Raw genomic sequence first — 21233 nt, forward strand, 5'->3', positions numbered from 1 at the left:
CAGATGTGTAATTGATTTTGAATTTAGAAACGTTAAGTCCTGTTTAATACCTAACTCCTGTCCTCAGGAACATTCAGACTTGTCAAAGGAACTCACCTTTGAACTAATAGAGAAAGCTTTCACTCTAATGGGGGGTAATTGTGGGAAACTAAAAAGGAGTGAAAGATACACGAAAGAAAACCATCCTGGCTGGACTTTGCTGGCTTCGTTCAGGGACAATTCATGGAACGCCGTTCACTCCTGTCCTACCGAGCTAATGAATGAACACATTCGACTTTCCCTACCCTTTCCTAGGAGACTCTCAAGCACGAGAAGATGACCCTCTATTCCCAGAAGTCTGTGGGCTCAATTCGAAAACGTCAGTGAGACACTTGCTTCCAAAGAAGTTATAAGCACAACACAATGGAAGTCTGAATTTATGGTAGCATTCATTTATAGAATCAGAAAATGCTTATATTATTTTCAATAGATTACGATCAAAATGAAAACATTTATTTTTAATTTTAATTTTTTGAGACAGGGTCTCACTCTGTCACCCAGGCTGGAGTGCAGTGGCATGATCACAGCTCACTGCAGCCTTGACATCTCTGGGCTCAGGTGATCTGCTCACCTCAGCCTCCTCAGTAGCTGGGATTACGGGTGTGAGCCACCACACCCAGCTAATGTATATATATATTTTTGTAAAGATGGGTTTTTTCCATGTTGCCCAGACTGGTCTGTAACTCCTAGGCTCAAGTAATCCTCCTACTGCTCAGCGTCCCAAAGTGCTAGGATTGCAGGCATGAGCCACCGCACTCGGCCAAAAACACAACATTTAAAATAGTCTCAGAACTTTGGGACTCTTGGAATGAGATGGGAGATCTCATGTTGAGAAAAAATCCTTTTCTACATTATAAATGGATGAATTGGACCATCCAAAGCTTATCTTGTCGACAACTGCAGTGCATTTAAAATAGCCTCTAAGGCATCCTTCCACTCACTCCATAATCCATTTTAGGTGAAAACTAAGATGCCATTGATTATAAGGTGTGTCACTATTTCACATAAAAACAGGAAGAAAAAAATGTTAATGAGAACTTCTTTATTTAGAGATGCTAAAATGAGAAAAACAAAACCCTGTGAGTCTCAGCATGGATGGGAAATCCCAGGGTACGGTGCAGAGACTGGGGATCAGATCCAACTCCCAGTCTTGGGCGGGGGGGTGGCCCTGCTCCTCCGTAGCTGCCCAAGCCTGGGGAAACCACTTCCCCTCACTCTGCCTCAGTTTATTAATTGGTAAACTGTATTTAACTGGTATTAACAGTGCCTACTTCTCACTATATTATTGAGATAATTAAATGTGATCCTCTGTTATAGTATTTAATACGTGCCTTGTGCTTATTAGCTGTTTTAGTGTCACTGTTACTACAAGTCTGGCAAGAGTAGAATTAAGAATTTAATGAATCTTAAACGCTTTTTAAAACTCTGAGTGACTTCACCCAGTCTCAGTTGCTAAACCTTTACACATTGTTTAAAATACGTGGTAATGGCTTCGCTTCCTCGGTACCTTAGTTCTCTAGAGATGAAATGAAATTATCTCTAAAATGGAGTCAAAGCACCTTCTAAACTGAAGAATCAGTCAGAGCCCTAAGGAGCTGATGACTCAAACACAATGGGTGATAGTTTGCATATTGCTTTGCATGACATTTGCATGCTACTGGTTCATTTTTTGCCTGAAGTGAAAATCCACCCACCATCTGCTTCTTTCCTGGTCCCTTATGATCCCCTAGGTGTTGAGTTGGCTGCCTTTGCCCAGGAAAAATAAAGCAACTGGCATGCATCAAGCAGTTACTGCATGTGCCTCTGTGGCTGGTTAGCTTGGCAGAGTAGAAGGGCAAGTTCTATCAGGGCATGGAACAGACCACATGGATCAGGTACCCGCGTCACTGTGGAGCATCCTACATGAATGGTCCTACATCCTCTGAGTGGCATGGTCGTTGACTCAAAAACCCAGAAAGCCACAAATAGCATCAGGCAACATTTCCTGAATACAACTCCTAAGTGTGCAGATGTCTGATGGTAAATCAGATGATACACAGCTTAGTTCCTGACCATTGGCAGCTTCCCAAATCAAACCAGGGCAAAGCTTCTCTTTTCTTGTGTGTGAATAATTATGGGGGCAGTGAACATATAACAAAGATTTTTTACTCTCAAAACTGTCAAGATGTAAAAAAAAAAAAAAAAGGCACATGACAGCTAATATCTAGCAATAAAGAAGAAAATTTAGCACTTCATTAATCAGGACCCTGTTGCCAGAACCTTCTGCGGCTCTAAGCATTTGTTTTAAACTGAGCCCTGGGATTCCTGACTGCTCGTCAATCAGTGATAATGGACCTACATTTCTATAGATATGATCAAAGCTCACTTAGCTGTTGTTTCTTGGGAATAATTGAATATTTCTGTAAGCTCAAACACCTATATTATTAGTATGGCAAACTAGACAATGATCCTATAAGATGGTATCAGTATCTATTGTTTATAAAAGAGCTGCGAATGGCACGCTAGTAAGCATCATATAAATGATCCTTCAGATGGCGCATAAAAATACCAACTCACATTGTTCTCAGGTTTCCTGAAGTATGACCCAGATGTGAAAAGCACACCAAATAATCAACTACAAAACCCCAAATTTATATCTGGATACTGGGGCTAGAATACTGTAAGCATAATTAAGTTTATTAGGTTTTAGAGGTAGTATTTTATCATTAAGCTTATTAGGTTTTAGAGATACTGCTTTTTTGATTTTTTGTGTGTGTGTGTGTTATGGCTTTATTAAGTATAAAAGTATCTGTTAGGCTTTTCAAATGATTGGATATAACATGTAAAACATCATATTTTTTTTTTTTTTTTTGGAGACAGAGTCTCACTGTGTCGCCCAGGCTGGAATGCAGTGGCACAATCTTGGCTCACTGCAACCTCTGCCTCCCATGTTCAAGTGATTCTCCTGCCTCAGCCTCCCGGGTAGCTGGGACTACAAGTGCGCACCGCCACACCTGGCTCATTTTTTTTGTATTTTTAGTGGTGATGGGGTTTTACCATATTGTCCAGGATGGTCTCAATCTCCTGACCTCGTGATCTGCCTGCCTTGGCCTCCCAAAGTGCTGGGATTATAGGTGTGAGCCACCGCGCCCGGCCAAAACATCATATTTTTATGAACACTTAGAAACACCAAGAACTTCAGTTATATTAACATTCCCAAAACAAATTCTAAGAAATATAAAATAACCAAAAGATAAACGTTTACAACTTTACTTTCTAAAAGTGCCACTCCTCGTGGGATAATTTTTAGAGATTATCTAGTTCAATGCCACTGCCTTTATAGATGAAATCGAAGTCTGGTCTGGAAATGGGCACCTAAGTACAACAGAAGGCAAGAACCCAGAAGATGAACACTTGGGACTGGCAGGTCCCTGGACAGAGGACTGGAGCTTCTGAGATACAGGCTTAGAAGCCCCGGCTAGGTAGTTGGCTCTGTTAAGGAGCCTGGAACTTTGAAGGAAACTATGTTTAAAAATGAGAAAAAGGCATTGGGGAGGAGTTGAGTCTTGAAGAATAGTCGAACATAAAGGTATTCCAGCCAGGAAGTTGAGGTAACTTCTGACTCAGGTCATCTGGTGAAAGGCGCTTCCCTGGGAGGTAGGGGTGGGCCTGTTTCCAGGAGCAAGGCACTCAGTCACTTCCTTAGTCCCCAAGTGAGCCAGGAAGCAAACTCATTTTAAAGGACAGGAAACCAGACATAAACGCAAAAGGTGAACGTGAGTGCAACAGCTGAATCATCCACTTGGTCTTACTCAATTGGAGCAGACAAAGAGGAATTGCCTCCTTTGCTGCTCTCCTCTGTCTCCCAACCAGCTCAAGATCAGGAACTGAACAAGAGGCCAGGGGCTGGCCCCTCAGTGTGTTTTAAAAGCCCCTGAAGACCGAAGATTCCTGTCTTTGAAGCTGCTCAAACGCTGGGGTGGGAGAGGAGTAGCAGATGTGCTGGTTCTTTTCCATCTGTCCCCATCCTGGAGGTACTGTCCTGGCCTATGTCTGTGTCCTGGCAGGCTGACCTCCCTGGGCCACTCGTCAGCTGGCTTCCTGCTGGCGTCAGCTGATGGGAAGATCGGGCAAGAGATGGGAGGGCGGGCAGAGAGAAGTCAGCGTCTCTCCTCCCATTTCTTCCAATAGCTCCTGCCCAGTGGTCCCTCATTAGTGACTCCCACTATCCTTGGCTCTGCTACAGTGTTTCCTTCCCTGGTTCCTCAGGGTGGTCAACTCCTTCCTGGGGACCTCAACACTCCTGGCTGGTTCTCTCTACCTCCTTCATTCGCAGTTGACCCATCTGAGTTGGAGTCTGTCTCCTGTCAGAACCCTGACCTGACACAGGGGAACAGCAGCCACAGGGTAAGCATAGCATTTTACACATACTTCCATTTACTGGGCAGAATTTTACAAGGAAACGTAAATATATATGTTTTTACAACATGTATTACACATTTCTCCACCTCTTCCATGTTAGAACATGTAATTACATTTCATGTAATACATGTTAGAATATTTGTTGTAAAACATATATATATGTTTATATCACCACATATATACTTTTGAAATCAACAGATCTTCACAAACACCAATGTTCAAGCCCCCAAAACCGCTGCCAGGTCAGTTCGCCCCTTGTTGTCCAGGATCTTTCCTGGGAAAGGATGCTTTACTAGGAGGAATGGAGGCTGCCTCAGCCTAAGTTTGCTTTGTAAATGGAAGTAAAATTAAGGTGAATTTCTTGATTGCCTCAAGGGAGTTGGTGTTCTGGGCTGCAGAGGCAATAGCAACTTAAGCTGGAGACAGGGAAGGGGAAAGGGAAGGGGTGGGATCAGACCTCAAAAAGGGTGGAGCAAGCAGGAGAGCCCACAAAAGCCATGTGACCTAGAGGAAGGGGAAAGAAGAATGAGAGTCTTCACAGCCCTTCAGCGGGGGGAAAAGTCCTGTACTTTTACTACTTTCAGAATAAAGAGTCAGTTCTTTGGTAGAGGTCCCACTCTCAGGCCAGCATATTTTGTTATGAAAGTGGTGGAGAAGTGTGTAATACATGTTAGAATATTTGTTGTAAAATCTGTAATTTAAAAATTCCCCACACCAAAAGTGAAGAAGCTTCAGTTATTGAAAAGAAAATCACAACTGCCAGGTGTGGTGGTGCAACCTGTAATCCCAGCTACTCAGGCTGCTGAGGTGGCAGGATTGTTTGAGCCCAGGAATTTGAGTCTAGCTTGGGCAACATAGTGAGACCCTGTCTCTAATTTTTAAAAAATAAATGAAATAAAAACATAAATGTATCTCATTCCCTGGCAATGCTGGATAAAGGAAGGGTTAACAACGATCTCTTGGCCAAAATTTCCTTTAGTTGAACCCGGACATGAGGTGACTGCAGTTTCTATAGGAATGTGCATAAAAGGAGAAGCTTCTGGGAGAGAACAGTGCAAAGTCACTAAGTAAAAATGGAGTCAACTGGGGAGTCATCCCAGGCTCCCTTCCAAACACCCAAGGCACTCAAATCCCTTTCCTTCCTCCTCATCAGTCTCACATCATATGCTCCTGCTAAGTTTTCATTGAGAAGCAGGTTCTGAAGTCAAAAAAACATTTGAATACTACTGGTTTAGATTTATCACAGACATGTACATGAACTGCTACATGCATAAGTAAGAGACTGCCTTTACCTTGTAATATCAACCTGATTGCTCTTAAATGCATTTTCATTCTGATGTAGAAGGCCTGTCTTTAATTATTTCTAATCATTTAATTTTTTGAGACAAAATAAAAACATCAGAAGGCATTAGAAATTAGCAAGAATCAGACAGCTCATTTGCTTACCTGCTATCCCCAGCATTTGCAACATACAGCTTCCCCAAAAGGCAAATCACAATGAGGGCCGTGCAGCCACCAGATATATTATATGAATTCCTCTCTCGTTCTATCTGTAGGTCCTGGAGAATAAAACAGAGTTAGTGTTGGATCGTGTAGGATGTATAGCAAAAGCTTTCTCACCTTCACTCTCTTTACAGTCATCAGACTCTGAATGTGCTTCAAGAAGGGACTAGAAAAATCTTTAGTGCTTGCTTTCCTACCACCTAATGAGCATTTCTGGAGAGGACACTGGCATAAAACTGCCACATATTAGACCATCTGTGAACCAGAGACAGGAAACAATAGACAGCAAACAGAAACAATCAGACAAAAATGCAAATGAAATGTAAGTTGTATTCAGTAAATATCACAGCTTATGGAAAATTTAGTCTCTGTGGATTGCATGAGCTGCCATGTGAAACATACACCAGAGAGGCTGAGAATGCCAAGTACTTGGACCTGATCAACGTTTTGTTTTGTTTGTTTTTCTGAAGACAGGGTCTGGCTCTGTCACCCAGGCTGGAGTGCAGTGGCCCAATCTCAGCTCACTGCAACCTCTGCTTCCCAGGCTCAAGTGATCCTCCCACCGCAGCCTTCCGAGTACCTGGGACCACAGGTGTGTGCCACTACGCCCGGATAATTTTTGTATTTTTTGTAGAGATGGGGTCCTCCCACATTGTCCAGGCTGGTCTTGAACTCCTGTGCTCAAGCAATCTGCCTGCCTCGGCCTCCCAAAGTGCTGGGATTATAGGCACGAGCCACTGCGCCCAGCCTTGCCTTTTTAAAGAGAAGGTTTGCTCTGTCACCCAGGCTGGAGTGCAGTGGTATGATCATAGCTCACTGCAGCCTTGACCTCCTGGGCTCAAGCCTCCTGCCTTAGCCTCCTGGGTAGCTGAGACTACAGGTCTATGCAGCCACCACACCCAGCTAACTTTTCTATTTTTTGTGGGGACAAGGTCTCACTATGTTGCCCAGGCTGGTCTCAAACTCTTGGTTTCAAACAATCATGTCTCAGCCTTCCAAAGCGCTAGGCCGCCATACCCAGCCCAGACTTGATCAATGTTTTAAACTCCAAAATCTTGGATAAATAGTCTCTTTTACAGATAAATTACAGAAAGATGTCTTCTGTTCAACACAGGCAGGAGTCAACCGATGACTTATAGGGCAAAGACTTATAATGACTTATAAATGACTTAAAATGACTTAAATTATAAATGACTTATAATGACTCAAATGACTTAAAATGACTTATAGGGCTTCTGAACTCAGACCTGACTTTTCCCACAGCCACCAATTTACAGTGGTAACACATTCATAATAATTAGAAACATTCATTGAGAACTTTCTCTACGTCAGGCAGTGTGCTGAGCACTTTATACTCAAACTCTCATATCGTCCTCACGACCATCACTAGGAACCTCATTGTTTAGTTGCAGAGAAGTGGGGGTAGCCTGCCCATATTTACCTGGCTAGAGTCTAGATTCCAACCTGGCTGTCTTCCAAAGCTTGTGTTGTTACCTGCCACCTAATGAGGCCTCCCCAAGAAATTAATATTAAAAATAGACCAACACTGACATCATCAAGACAGATATCTGTGAAATTCTGTTAGCAACAGAAGCAAAGGTTCTGTTACCTCAGAAAAATCGGAGTTAGTAAGATACACTGAATGCCTGGCTAAAATAATGCCAAATCTTCCAGTGGTAATCTACTACTTTTGTGCAGAGGGAAGGAAAATGAGGGCTGGCTAAAAATTACAAGAAGAGGAAGAAATGGTGACGCTGATGGTGGTGTTGGCAGGTGTAGGGTCAGGCCACTATTGTAATCCTGAGAATCCCACAGAGTTAGAGCTCAGCTGCTTCAACCAGCCTCCTCATGGAAAAGGGGGAGAGAAGTCAAGACTCCAGCATTTACCAGCAACTGCTTTGCTCTAGGGGCCAGAGATGGTAACATAAAAAGGATAAATCACCAATGGGAAACTGGAAACAGAAGAGGTTGACCTTAGGCATATCATACTGGTTAAAGAGTAAGTGGAAGCCAGTCACAGTGGCTAATGCCTGTAATTCCAATACTGTGGGAGAGAGAGACAGGAGGATCACTTGAGGCCAGGAGTTCAAGACCAGCCTGGGCAACATAGTGATACCCCCATCTCTACAAAAAATAATTAGCTGGATGTGGTGGCACATGACTGTAGTCTTCGCTACTTGGAGGCTGAGGATAGAGGATCTCTTGAGCCCAGGAATTTGAGGCTACAGTAAGCCATGGTCATGCCACTGCACTTCAACTGGGGTTACAGAGCAAGATCCTGTCTCAAAAACAAAAAACAACAACAAAAACCAGTAAATAGAGAAAAAACACAAAGCCAGGACTTGGGAGAGACCCACACACTGGGAGTGAGCTGGGTAAGAGGTTGGGGGAGGGGAGCTGAGGAGTCACAGGGAAGAGGTAGGAATACGTGTTGGGGGATATAGGGGTTTATAAACAACTGAGGAAACACTTCGATATGGGAGTGAACAGCAGCAGCAAAAGCTGCAGAAGCATCAAGCATGGGGCGAACTTCAAAGGACTATGTGGGATTTTTAACATTTACTTCAACTATGTATCAATTAGCTTTCTTAAAGGACTGTCATGAGTCTAAATTAGCTGGCATGTGTGAGGGGCTTAGCAGGATATCTAGACCCTTCCCGCAGCCCAGAAGCTTCAACATTGAGAGCGGTGGCCTTTCTCGCTCACCTTAGGCCCTCAACACCCAGGTTAGGCCAGGTAAATGGTAGTTTAATAAATGTCTGTTCAATGGACAAATGAAGAAATAAATTTTAAATTTTTTATCTCCCTATCCCCTTACCTCTGCCTTATGGATTCCACAATTCACAAATGAAAAGCTTACAATGCTAACGCTCGCTGAGATAATAATTAAGCAGAAACCCATGCTTCAATTAAAATGCTCGATTGACAAAAGTGGTTGTCAGAACCTACACAAGAGTGGTAGGAGGCTGTAGGATGAAAAGGAGGGGCATGGGTGTCGGGTGGGAAGAATTAGTTCAAGGAAATACAAGAGAGGAGAAGGAAAACATCAAGATGCCTGTTTAACCTCCAAGAAAACCCATAAAAACAGAACCCCGAACCCTACTGACAAAGGAGTTTGTGGATGGAACTGCTATTTCTTTTTTTTTTTTTTTTTTGCATTTAAAGAACTCATATAAAGTTGATACTATGATAGATACATATTTTACTAAATTAATATATAAATTGATAAAGAGTCTACATCCATATATCAAAAGGAACTACTCAGCTACCGAGATTATTTTTTCACTGTCAGAATCAATATTTGCTTGAATACCCAAAAGGCTGAAAGACAATATTTATTAAAAATTATCTGAACACGCCGGGCGTGGTGGCTCACGCCTGTAATCCCAGCACTTTGGGAAGCTGAGGCAGGTGGATCACCTGAGGTCAGGATTTTGAGACCAGCCTGACCAACATGACGAAACCCTGTCTCTGCTAAAAATACAAAAAAAAAGTTAGCTGGGCTTGGTGGTGTGCGCCTATAGTCCAAGCTACTCGGGAGGCTGAGATAGGAGAATTGCTTGAACCCAGGAGCCAGAGGTTGCAGTGAGCCAAGATCGTGCCACCCCACTGCACTCTAGCCTGGGCAACAGAGCGAGACTCCATCTCAAAAAGTTATTTGAACACCTACTGCTTGTATATTGTATATAGACTAGAATGTGAATGGTGTTTGTTTGATAGACTTGATCAAACCACTAGTACGATCGAAAAGGTAGAATCGTTATGGTGCAAAAAGTCCACGTAACAGGGCCGTCCAAGGCAAGATTCCTCTGGGACTCAGTTAAGCAAGTTCAGGCTACACCACAGGTAGGTACATTATTTATCATGGTTTCTATCACAAGAAATTCTGCTTAGAAAATTATGTAATCCTTAAGAAAAAAAATCAAGGTAAAGAGCTCAACACTAAAACTTTTCTGCTTTAACTTTGGGGGAAACATTCCAGTTAGCTTACCCATTTAACCCCTCGCTATTATATTAATAGTGTGACTCAATATTTTTTTCTAATTGATTTCATTATTTCTTTCACCTTTTTCTACGTTCAGCTATACTCCCTCGGTAGCTCCCCCAAATAAGGAATGCTAAATTTGGCAGCACTTTCTCATAAAGAGTGAACTTAACTACTTTTTAATCCAAGAAACTTTGCTAACATGGGCATGCGTTTGCCACTTCCCTCCCCCACATTCGTGTGGGGACATAAGTGTGCATACATGCACATGTGCACACACACTCTTTGATTACAAGGGTCCTCTCTGGGATCATGGTGGGAAGGATTTGAAAGACGTGTTTCCATAGACTTCATCTCCCCTGAAGGATTCACTGTGGTTAAAACACACTCTTCTATTTCTTCTAAAACCGTGTGCAACTAGAACATATTCTAAAAATAATTGCTTCCCTCCCCCTCCTCCCTAGAAGCCAAAATAGCACATTTATTTTTTCCCCACATACACCACCTACTCCTCTTTAAAAGATGTTTCACAAAATCTTAGTACTGAAAGGAACACTAAAGGACCATCTGGCTGGTTCTTTTACTATCAGAGCAAACATGATAAGTTAAGTCAATAAGGATACATTTACCATTGCATTAACTACATTTTTTCTTCAAATCCTCGCCTTTCAGATTAGATTACGTTTTTAATATTCTAGATAATAAATAAAAACATGGAACTACTTTTTTAAAAACCTCAAGTTTTTGGTATTTTTACAAAAATCAGTGAAATCATGGAAAAAAACCGCTTACTGCTTTGTACTAAGCAAAGACTGATTTAGAATATCTCCCCATTTTAGCTGTCAATGAACCCTGAGCCATGTGTCTAGAATAAACTGACTAGCAAAACACATGCATATACTGTCATTCAAGTATGGTCTAAAAGGATCACTTAAATGACTCATAAGATTCAATTAACAAGATAATTGATTTATCTGCTTAATCAATAGTCCTGAAGACCTTCCATGGCAACTTTCTAGGTAGCAGGACTGAGTTATCTTCTGTTGTGTCTGCTTAAATACTACATTTAAGCGAGGTTAATCTTTAAATCAAACAATAGATCCAGTTTTTAAGATGTGGGATTTTATTTTGCTCCTTGTTGCAAGGAGAAACGGGAGCCGAGAAAGCAAATAGAGGGCCAGGGGCGGTGGCTCACGCCTGTAATCCCAGCACTTTGGGAGGCTGAGGCAAGCGGATCACCTGAGGTCGGGTGGTGGAGACCAGCCTGACCAACACGTAGAAACCCCGTCTCTACTGAAAATACAAAATTAGTCTGGTGTGGTGGCGCATGCTTGTAATCCCAGCTACTCAGGAGGCTGAGGCAGGAGAATCACTTGAACCCGGGAGGCAGAGGTTGTAGTGAGTCCAGATCGCGCCAAGCAGAGATCGCCCCATTGCACTCCAGCCTGGGCAACAAGAGAGAAACTCCGTTTCAAAAAAAGAAAAGAAAAAAAAAAAAAAAGAAAGAAAGAAAAGCAAACAGAGATGTGTGTGCAATGAGACTAATTCAGCAGGAAAGAAGTGTAAGCGAAAAATATTGCCCGGGATGGTAATAATTTGATTTGAAAGTCCCATAGATGATGCAACTCCAAGGTCATTCTTTGTTTTCTACCAATTTCAAGTTGCAAAAGGAAAGCAATATCCGGTTGCAGAAAGGAGCAAGTGTTGGGTAGTTCCAATAGGACCTGGCAGCTCCCCCTAGCTGAGTTAAAACACGGCTCTGAGCACATTGCTAATAGTGTCAGTCACAAATAATCAGATTCTGCATGGTTTTAGTATCCAAATCTGATCCCGGTTTATTCTGAGAACAAGGCCATCTGCCAGCCAGGCAATGGGGAAGAAAAACCAGCACTCTACTGCCTACTATTTCCACCTGCTGGCTGCTGGTGGAATCACAGGCTCATTCCTTCCTAGAGGAACTTCCTGTTCTAACAAAAACAAAGAAAACAAAACCAACTTAAATAAAGACAGCTATGTGGGTTCCCAATTTACCATTAATACGCTAATTTTGGAAAACACTAATTTATTATAATTAATCTAGAAACACTAATTTATAGATTTCTAAACTATAACCTTTGCCCCCTTTTCGTCACAATGTCACCATGTATTTATACAGTTTTTACCAACAAAGCCTAGCTGCCTGGTATTTCCATTTACCCAGTGATAGAATTACATCTAGTAGTTCCATAAGTTAAAATATTGCCATTTTCTTCCCTTCTGAAGAACCGACTGTGACGGGGAATCTAGACCCACTCTTAAAAGGAGATAGAACTCTGAGATCCTCCCGGCTATGTCCAGAACTCAAATCCCATAGTTAACAGGTTAAAAGGGTAATCACTGCTAACTTGGTTCTGATCTCTGGGAGGGCAAAGGCTTCCTGGAAGTAACCCTGCAGTGGAATTGACTTCCTCCATGGGTCTGAAATGTTGAATATTCAACCATGTTTTTGGGAGGGTGGAGAAGTAGGGAGAAGGTTTGAAATCAGGACTTAGAAGACACTTGTCTTATTTATACCTATTGTCCTGGGCTAAGTGACAATATAAATCTAATAGGTGACAAAACAGAGCTAAGCCAGGCCTTGCTGGGAAGCAGAATTGAAGTCAGTCAGAAAATTCCTGAGATTTTGGTCCTTTAGGAAAAAGCCAAGGCTCACTTTTCATAGTGGACACAGGAGGGATTTGCTACATAGCCTTCGCAGTATGAAGGAAGATCTGAGATACAATCAGGGGGTCGTAGGGGCACACCTACCTCTGACAGCGTGCGCAGTAAGTATTAAAAACCAGTGGTCAGGGGTCACCTTCACCACAAGCCCCACGCCGTGCCAGGCAACCCGAGGACCAAAGATGAAAAGCGCTGCTCTCAAAGAAGCCTAGAGTATTTGATGAAACTGTTACCATCTATCCTCATTGGAAGCATTTTTTTCTTCTTCTGTTCATCTGTATTTTGTGACTAGTGCCTACTTTTTCCCCAGAAATAGGTACTATTTATTCTGACTTGAGTGTTTCTGAACATTTTTAACAGTGTTTCCCTTTGGGAAAGGTATCAACATTTCACTACCTCCTTTTGTTATTTAGAATATCAAAATAAATCAGATATTGCATATTTCTATATTCATATAACGTGGGACTACAAATGTCCCCACATAAAAGATCCTTTGTTTTGTTTTTGAGACAGAGTTTCACTCTGTTGCCCAGGCTAGGGTGCAGTGGTGTGATCTCGGCTTACCACAACCTCTGTCTCCAGAGTTCAAATGATTCTCATGCCTCAGCCTCCCAAGTAGCTGGGATTACAGGCATGCACCACCACGCCTGGCTAAATTTTTTGTAATTTTATAGAGACAGGGTTTCGCCATGTTGGCTAGGCTGATCTCAAACTCCTGGCCTCAGGTGATCTGCCCACCTGGGCCTCCCAAAGTGCTGGGATTATAGACGTGAACCAAAGTGCCTGACCATAAGATCTTATCTTTTACTGCCTCAGTGGTGTCTAAAAGAATACTGATTTTAAGATGTAAGCTCAATAAATACTAGTGACTGAGAGGAACAGTTCTTAGTGGAAAAAACACAAACTGTTTTTCCTCTGTTCTTACCCCACAACAACCAATACAGAAGATTTCTGTGACTAAATGTGTGAGAATTTTCCTCCACATACCCAGCAAGCAATCAGTTCTGCAGAAGACACCAGCTGGGCGTCCTCCAATTCAATTCCACACTATTATGTACTTGAAGATAGCATCAGATTTCACAGGTTGAGGGCTCAGTCCCCAAACTGACCCCCCACTTCTGATGCCAGTCGCAAGCCCCAGGTTGGTTTACCTGTGCTTCTGACCGACCAGCTATAAATCTGGGTTCCCAAAAGCCCTCTTCTCCTAGGGTTTGATTAATTTGCTAGAGTGGCTCACAGAAATCAGGAAAAAATTACATACATTCGCTAGTTCATTCTAAAGGATATTACAAAGGATACAGATGAGGAGATGCATAGGGTGCGGAGCTTCCATGCCCTCGTGACCCTCCAGGAACCTCCACGTGTTCAGCTACCCAGAAGCTTGCTGAGCCCTATCCTCTCGGGTCTTTATGGAGACCTCATGACATAGGCACGGGTGATTAAATCATCAGCTGTTAGTGATCAACTCAACCTTCAGCCCTTCTACCCTCCCATGAGGTTGAGGATACATGTGCGCGTGCGTGCACACACACACACACACCCAAGTTATTTGGGCCCATCTAAATTAGGCTATTCTTTCATTTTATTCACTGTAATACACCTGATATCTACATTATCCACGGCAGCTTACTGTGTGATTCTACTTAGTTGCGCAGCCCTCTAATCTTGCCTTGGTCTTTTTGATGTACAGACCCCATCCTGAATCTATCCAGAGGCTGCCAGCCACCAGTCATCTCATTAGGATACAAAAAGATACTTATCACTTTGAAGATTTCAAGGATTTTAGGAGCTGTATGTCAGGACATGGTGTTGAAGACAGAATATCATAATATCACAGCATTCCATTGAGGGAAAAGACAAAACAGATGGTGACAGCAAGTAGGTAGACAGAAACAAAGAGAGAGTCCAAAGAATTCTGATTCCACATTGTTGAGCTATTATAAACAAAGCAAAAACTCCCAGTGAAGGAGAAGCTGTGTTTTTAAGGATATTGTGACACTTGGAATCTCCAGAGGGACAGCTGCATAGATGTCATCAGTGAGGTAAATTAGAGACTTAGGTGCAAGGCTTGGGGAACTTTACTTTTAGGGATTAAAAATGGAAGAGAAGGCAAGAGAGCCACAAAGCCGAAATGCCCTATGACAAAACTCGCTTAATATTGAATTTCCTATTATATAAAATCAGAGTGGCACAAAACCTGCAATACCTAAAGAACATCTAGAAACAGGAAAATTAGACAGTGGGTGGCTATTGTGGTGGAAAAAAAAAAGTTTAGGATACACGGTGAGGCAATGACTCTCAAAAACCTACTATTGAGAGGGGGAGGAAAGAAAAAGGAGTTGGCAGTGGCCTTCCAGCTATTATTTTGAAGCTGGTATAATTTCTGTGCTGTGGATTCTGAAGCTCACCTTAAGCAATTTAATAAGGATAAGGCATTGTTTCTATGAAACTGGAGTATAGTTTTTCTGAAATCTCTGATGAAGCAAAGAAAGACAAGAGCATCTGTGATTAAAAAGACTTATCATCCAAAGAGGGTCACATTTGAGAGTGAAAGGGGAGAGTATTAACAATTACCCTGAGACAGCAGGTACCCACTGGCCCAGTCCCCAGCAAAGCACAAGGTATGACCACCCTTCCAGGTGCCATGAGGACCAAAGAATGGGTGAGCTTCTCACATAATAAGGCCAACCAAGTAAGGTGCTGTAAACCAAAAAGTATCTGAGACAGGTCTCAATCCATTCAGTTTATTTGGCCAAGGGTAAGGACACGCCTGGAAGGAAAAAAAACACAGATCACAGAGACAGTCTGTGGTCTGTACCTTTCTCCAAAGATGAATTTGAGGGCTTCAGTATTTAAAGGGGAAAAGTGGGCCAGAGTGGAAAGAGGGAGGGTATGGTCATCCACATATTCCAAGAGAAAAGGAGCAGGTAGGGGATAGTCTGGGGCTCCAGAAATCAGTAAATCAGTAAATCTTACGTTCCGTAAGATAAGGTGAACACAGAGTAGCTACCTGTGGAGATATTCAACAATTCATATGTAGTATCTGCTTAGGAATAAAAGGAAACGCAGTTTCTTGCATGACTCAGCTTTCAGCTTAATTTTTTTTCCTAATAATTTCCAATTTCCATAGTGGATCGGAGGCCCAGTTTTTATTTTCCTTTCACAGTGCAAAGCCCCGGTAGGCATTAGGCAGGTTGGGGACGTAGATGGACCATCTGGGGAAAAAAAGTGTGAAGAGGAAGCTAGGGCATGGGGGTAAACCTGAGAGGAACACAAAGGGAAAAGACATGGCTTAAAGCTAAAAGTTCATGATATGGCACACCTGGGCCTGGGTCTCCACGGGGGCTCCACCCTTCCTCCTCATTCACCTGACATTGCTACATTTAAGATCTATCTTCCACCACAGCAACATTGGCTTGCTCCCTTTGGCCCACCTGGGTTTTTTCTCAGGCTGGGTTTGTTACCCAGGTTGCCTGAGCCCAGGGCATTCATTCTCCCCACCCTGCCCTGCACATGTCTGCTCTACTTCTGTACCCCTGCACGCCGGCATCACCTCCCCAGAGAAACTTTCCCTTCATCTCTTCACCAGACTCCTGCGTCACCCTGTATTTCCCCTCTCAAGGCTCCTCCCATTTATATTTTACTTGTTTAACACCCATCTTTGCCTAACTGGCTCAATGTTCTTTTCCCAGTCAAGCCTGGCTTCTAGTTGGTTCTCAACAAATATTATTGATCAAATGAATTACACATGAAAATGAAGCAAACAATCTTTGTTTTTGCTGGGGACTAAGTTTCCAAGAAAAATGTGAGGTGATGAATTGGTTCATTAAAAGTAGAAATATTTTTAAAATGAGCCTCTTAAGTATTTTTCTGAATGAACCTTTCTTTGCCAGCACAGTTGTTAAGAGCAACCCTGAGCCATCAACGGGCAGCAACAGCCTGAGGCCCCTGTGGAGCCCTGAGTCAGTGTGACATTGGCCTCTAGTGGACAAAGTTGAGAATGCAGCCGCTCCAGGCAAAAGATGTCCTCTGGCACTAGTCACAAGGGAAGGAAATTAAAATCCCAACATTTCCTTTATTTTTCACTTCTGCCGTGCAAACTGAATTTCCTCCCATTACCAGGAGAGCCCATTGTCAAATTTTTGCCTAAATAATTTAAAAAAATAAATTCAATGCTTGGCATTCTGAGTATTAGTGTCTAGAAACATTTATTGACATCAGAGCTTCTAGAGAGGCAGAAACTGAGATTTTACACCACGACTGAGTAGGAGTCAATTTTCCTACCTTAATTCCTTTTTTCCTAAATAATCTTTTTCAGCCTCCTGGTATTTTATTGGGATTGCAGGGTTGCAGGCTATCAGACAGTCTTGAGATGGAAGTGCATTTTAAATTTTTATTCTTTATTTTTTAAGAGATGGGGTTTCGCTGTGTTGCACAAGCTGGAATACAGTGGCCATTTACTGGCACAACAAAGCACTGGAGTTATAACCTGCTGTGTATCTGACCTGGGCCGGGTCACCCCTCCTGAGGCATCCCGGTGGTGCTCTGCACCAAGGAGATCACCACATTGACACTGAACCCACATGACAGCTCAGAACTCCTGGGCTCAAACAATCCTCTGGCCTCAGCCTCCCAAGTAGCTGGAATGACAGGCAATGCACCACTACCACACCCAGCAAGGTGCATTTTAAACCACCTGCTAGTCAAAGGGTAAATGTTATCTCTGTAACAAGGAGAGAAAAAGCTGAGACCAAAGAAGGGATACATTTAAATAAAAAGAGGATGGAAATTTGAGGGGTGAATATATGAACTATTTTTGCCTTATAAACAAATCAGATGACAATACGTATTGTCATTATTTATGTCATTATTTATACGTATTGTCCTTCTTAGCACACTACCTGATGCCGTGAGATCCTGGAACATGCACTGTGTGCCTACTTGGTTCTGGCGAGATGCTTCTTGCTGCTTTGACTTCATTTAACAGCTTCTCATCACTTTGTAATCTCCAGGTTTTAAGGCTATGACCGCCCACTTGCCTAACTCAAGCCCTTATAAATATCCTTAAATATCTCTTATTCTTTATCTGTATGCAGGTTGCCCAGCAAGAAAGAAAATCTTCAAAACCAAAATAATTGGCTCAGGATAAAGTAAGCTCAGAGAGGGAAAGAGCTGGCATAGAACAAAGCACAGGCGGCTTCTATGTGCACTCCTGCCAGGCAGAGGGGCAGCAAGGGACAGTGAGAGCTGTGGCACTCTCCCGAGGACGTGCTCAGGAGTGAGGCCAACAGGGAAGGATGATAAACTCCCGATCAGACCCATTCAGATGGAAACGAACAGACAAATCCACATGCCTGGGTAAAACTAAGACTTCTTGGATATTGGCCCCTGGTTCTGTTCTCCTCCAGCACTTTGCCTGCAGTATGAACCACATTCCCAGTTGTGGTAAAACAGCCATTCTTAGATCACATCTATATAGGATGGGGACATTTGAGCACTTTCCTAAACCCTGTTTCCCCCAACACTGGACTTTATACACATCCGTAAAACAGATGGTGATCATGCTCACATCCAAGTGCAATCCTACCAGCTGGCATCAATATGAATATAGGAAATAAAAGCGATAAGGCCTTTATTTAATAAGCCTATGACCTCATGCACTGTCTCTTTCATCTTCTTTTACTTTTTTTTTTGAGACGCAGTCTCGCTCTGTTGCTCAGGCTGCAGCGCAATGGTGCAATCTCGGCTCACTGCAACCTCTGTCTCCCGGGATCAAACAATTCTCCCGCCTCAGCCTCCCGAGTAGCTGGGATTACAGGCAACCGCCATTATGCCCTGCTAATTTTTGTATTTTTGTAGAGATGGGGTTTCACCATGTTGGCCAGGCTGGTCTTGAACTCCTGACCTCCCACCTCGGCTTCCCAAAATGCTGGGATTTCAAGCGTGAGCCACTGCACCCAGCCTTCTACATTTTTGCCAGCAACTGGTGCCAGGAACTCTGTCTGCTGCCAATTTCTATTGGGAATGGAAGCCCCATTATCACAGGCGGCCATCCGGGAGGAGCCGGGCAGCAAAACCGTACGCTTTCTGGGAGCCCTCCAGGAAGGACGGACAGACCTGGCGCAGGCGCCCGACTGGCCCTGCTGCCCCAGGAATACCTCCCAGGAATACCTACCATTTCCTTGAATGCACTTTCAAGCGCCCCGATGACCAGGCACTCGTGGGGAATCTTCTTCTCGGTAAAGAAGCGCGTGGGGGGCGTGCTGGGGGAGCCCGGAGCCCCCACCCCTCCGCGCAGGGAGGCTGCCCGGGTCAGAGTCCGGCTGTTGGCAGGCGTGTTCTCAGGCTCCTCCCCTAGGCAGGTGGGGGGCAGGACGGCGGAGTTCTTCAGGATGTCCACGATGTCCTGCAGCTGCTCCGTGACGTGGTGCTGCAGCAGGCGCGACGCCACCACCGCTGCCCCGGAACCCGCGTGTCCGTCAAACAGCGACCAATAGTGGCAGGAAACACCCTCAGATTCCTGTGAGAGAGGACGACAAGGAGGAGTGAGAACGGCTGTGGCCTTTGCCCCAGGATCATACAGGTTGTGCAACACCTGTGGGACTGAGCGTCCACTTGGTTGCCTGTCTGTCGTCTGCAAACAATGCAGTCAAAACATAGCAACCAAAACAAAATCAAACGCTCAGGGAAGGGTCCCCAGATGAGTCACTATTGTTACCAGCACCAGAAGGATGAAGTGGTCCCTGCCTCCCCACCTAGCAAGCGAGCCCAAATGATCACATACTAAGCTACTACTTGGAGGGTGAGATCTACTTTAATTTGAGGTGTAAATGTTTGCGTAAAACTCTCCTACAAACAGACAAGTCTGTATGAGTCCAGCTTGAACATCTAACTCCTTACCTCCCGTCTTTTTTTTTTTTTTTTTTTTTTGAGATTGTCTCACTCTGTCGCCCAGGTTGGAGTTCAGTGGAACGATCTAGACTCACTGCAAACTCCACCCAGGTTCAAGCAATTCTCATGCCTCAGTCTCTGGAGTAGCTGGGACTACAGGCGCGTGCCACCACACCAAGCTAATTTTTCTTTTTTTGTATTTTTAGTAGAGATGAGGTTTCACCATGTTGGCCAGGCTGGTCTCAAACTCCTGGCCTCAAGTGATCTGCCCACCTTGGCTTCCTAAAGTGCTGAGATTATCCCAAAGCGCTGGGATTATAGGCGTGAGCCACCGTGCCTGGAACCTCCTATTTCATTCCCAGAGTAGGTTTGGTCTGGGGCCTTGGAAAAAGGCCATTTCTCAGGTTTTACAATGGGAAATAAGTAGACCCATTTTCCCCTTTCAGAGCCCTTAAATGCTGGGATAATTGTTCCATCTTTCTTGGTCTACATCCTGAATTTTTAGAACATGTTTTCACCCTAGACACCTAGTCTAGTCCAGGCCTCACAAGATGCAGCCAATTCAAGTCTCCTCTTTGTACTTTCCACCTCCCTTAGTTCTCCAGCTGATGTGGAGAACTAGTCTCCAGCTGATGTGGACTCTCAGTCTCTCCATTCCCTCTTCCTGACTTATGGCTACATGCAACCCGTGGTTCCCTCACCTACGTTGGGTTTAGTGGCTGCCGGTGGATTTCTAGACTATGTCAAGATGAGCACTTTTGAACCCATGTTTGAATTACATATGCATTAGATCTTAGAGAAAAGGAGCTCAATTATGATATAGCTGATAGAATAGAGAGCTCAGAAATAAACCCACACATATGTTGTCAACTAATCTTTGACAAGGGTACCAAGAATACACATTAGGGAAAGAAGAGTCTCTTCAATAAATGGTATTAGGAAAAGTGACTATCCCCATGCAAAAGAATGAAATTGGGCCCTCTTCTTACATCATATACAGAAACCAACTCAAAATAGCCTAAAGTCTTAGATGTAAGACCCGAAATCATAAAACTCCTAGAAAAAAACATGGGGGAAAAAAACTCCTTGATATTGGTCTTGGCAATGATTATTTAGATATGATACCCAAAGCACAGGCAACAAAGCAAAAACAAATAAGTGGGACTACTAAAATGTTTCTGCACAGCAAAGGAAGTAATCAACAAAACCAAAAGGTAGGTAGCCTATGGCATGAGAAGAAACACTTGCAAAGCATGTGTGTGATAAGGGGTTAATTTTCAAAATATACAAGAAAGTCCTACAATTCTATTGCAAACAAACAAAACAAGCAAGCCAATGAAAAAATGGGCAAAGGGCTTGAAGAGACATTTCATCAAAGATGACAAATGGCCAGCAGGCTTGTGAAAAGATGCTCACCATCGATACCTTTCATAAAACTCAGTGAACTGAAATTAAGGACCTTCCCCAACCAGATAAGGGGCATCTAAGGAAAATCTATAGCTCATATCATATTTCATGGTGAAATACTGAATGCTTTCCCATAACACTGGGCAAAATTAAAAAAAAATGTATGCTCTCACTACTTCTATTCAACATCATACTGGAGAGTTCTAGATAGCCAAGAAAAAAGAAAAGGCCTAAAGATTGTATAAGAAAATAGCTGGGCGCAGTGGCTCATGCCTGTAATCCCAGATACTCAGAAAGCTGAAATGGG

General features: G+C 43.3%; 1 protein-coding gene across 1 annotated transcript in view; it reads right to left on the minus strand.

The window, feature by feature from the left end:
* PPM1H (protein phosphatase, Mg2+/Mn2+ dependent 1H) overlaps nt 1-21233 on the minus strand; it is a 288777-nt gene that overhangs the window by 137560 nt on the left and 129984 nt on the right. Inside the window, exons 3-4 of the mRNA XM_025402759.1 lie at nt 18804-19148; nt 5887-5999 (exon numbers count right to left, since the gene is read on the minus strand). Of these exons, the coding sequence (XP_025258544.1) occupies nt 5887-5999; nt 18804-19148 (458 nt within the window). The remainder of the gene's footprint in view (nt 1-5886; nt 6000-18803; nt 19149-21233) is intronic.

The sequence above is a fragment of the Theropithecus gelada genome, chromosome 11 (assembly GCF_003255815.1).
Source record: "Theropithecus gelada isolate Dixy chromosome 11, Tgel_1.0, whole genome shotgun sequence".
In the NCBI taxonomy this organism is placed as follows: domain Eukaryota; kingdom Metazoa; phylum Chordata; class Mammalia; order Primates; family Cercopithecidae; genus Theropithecus; species Theropithecus gelada.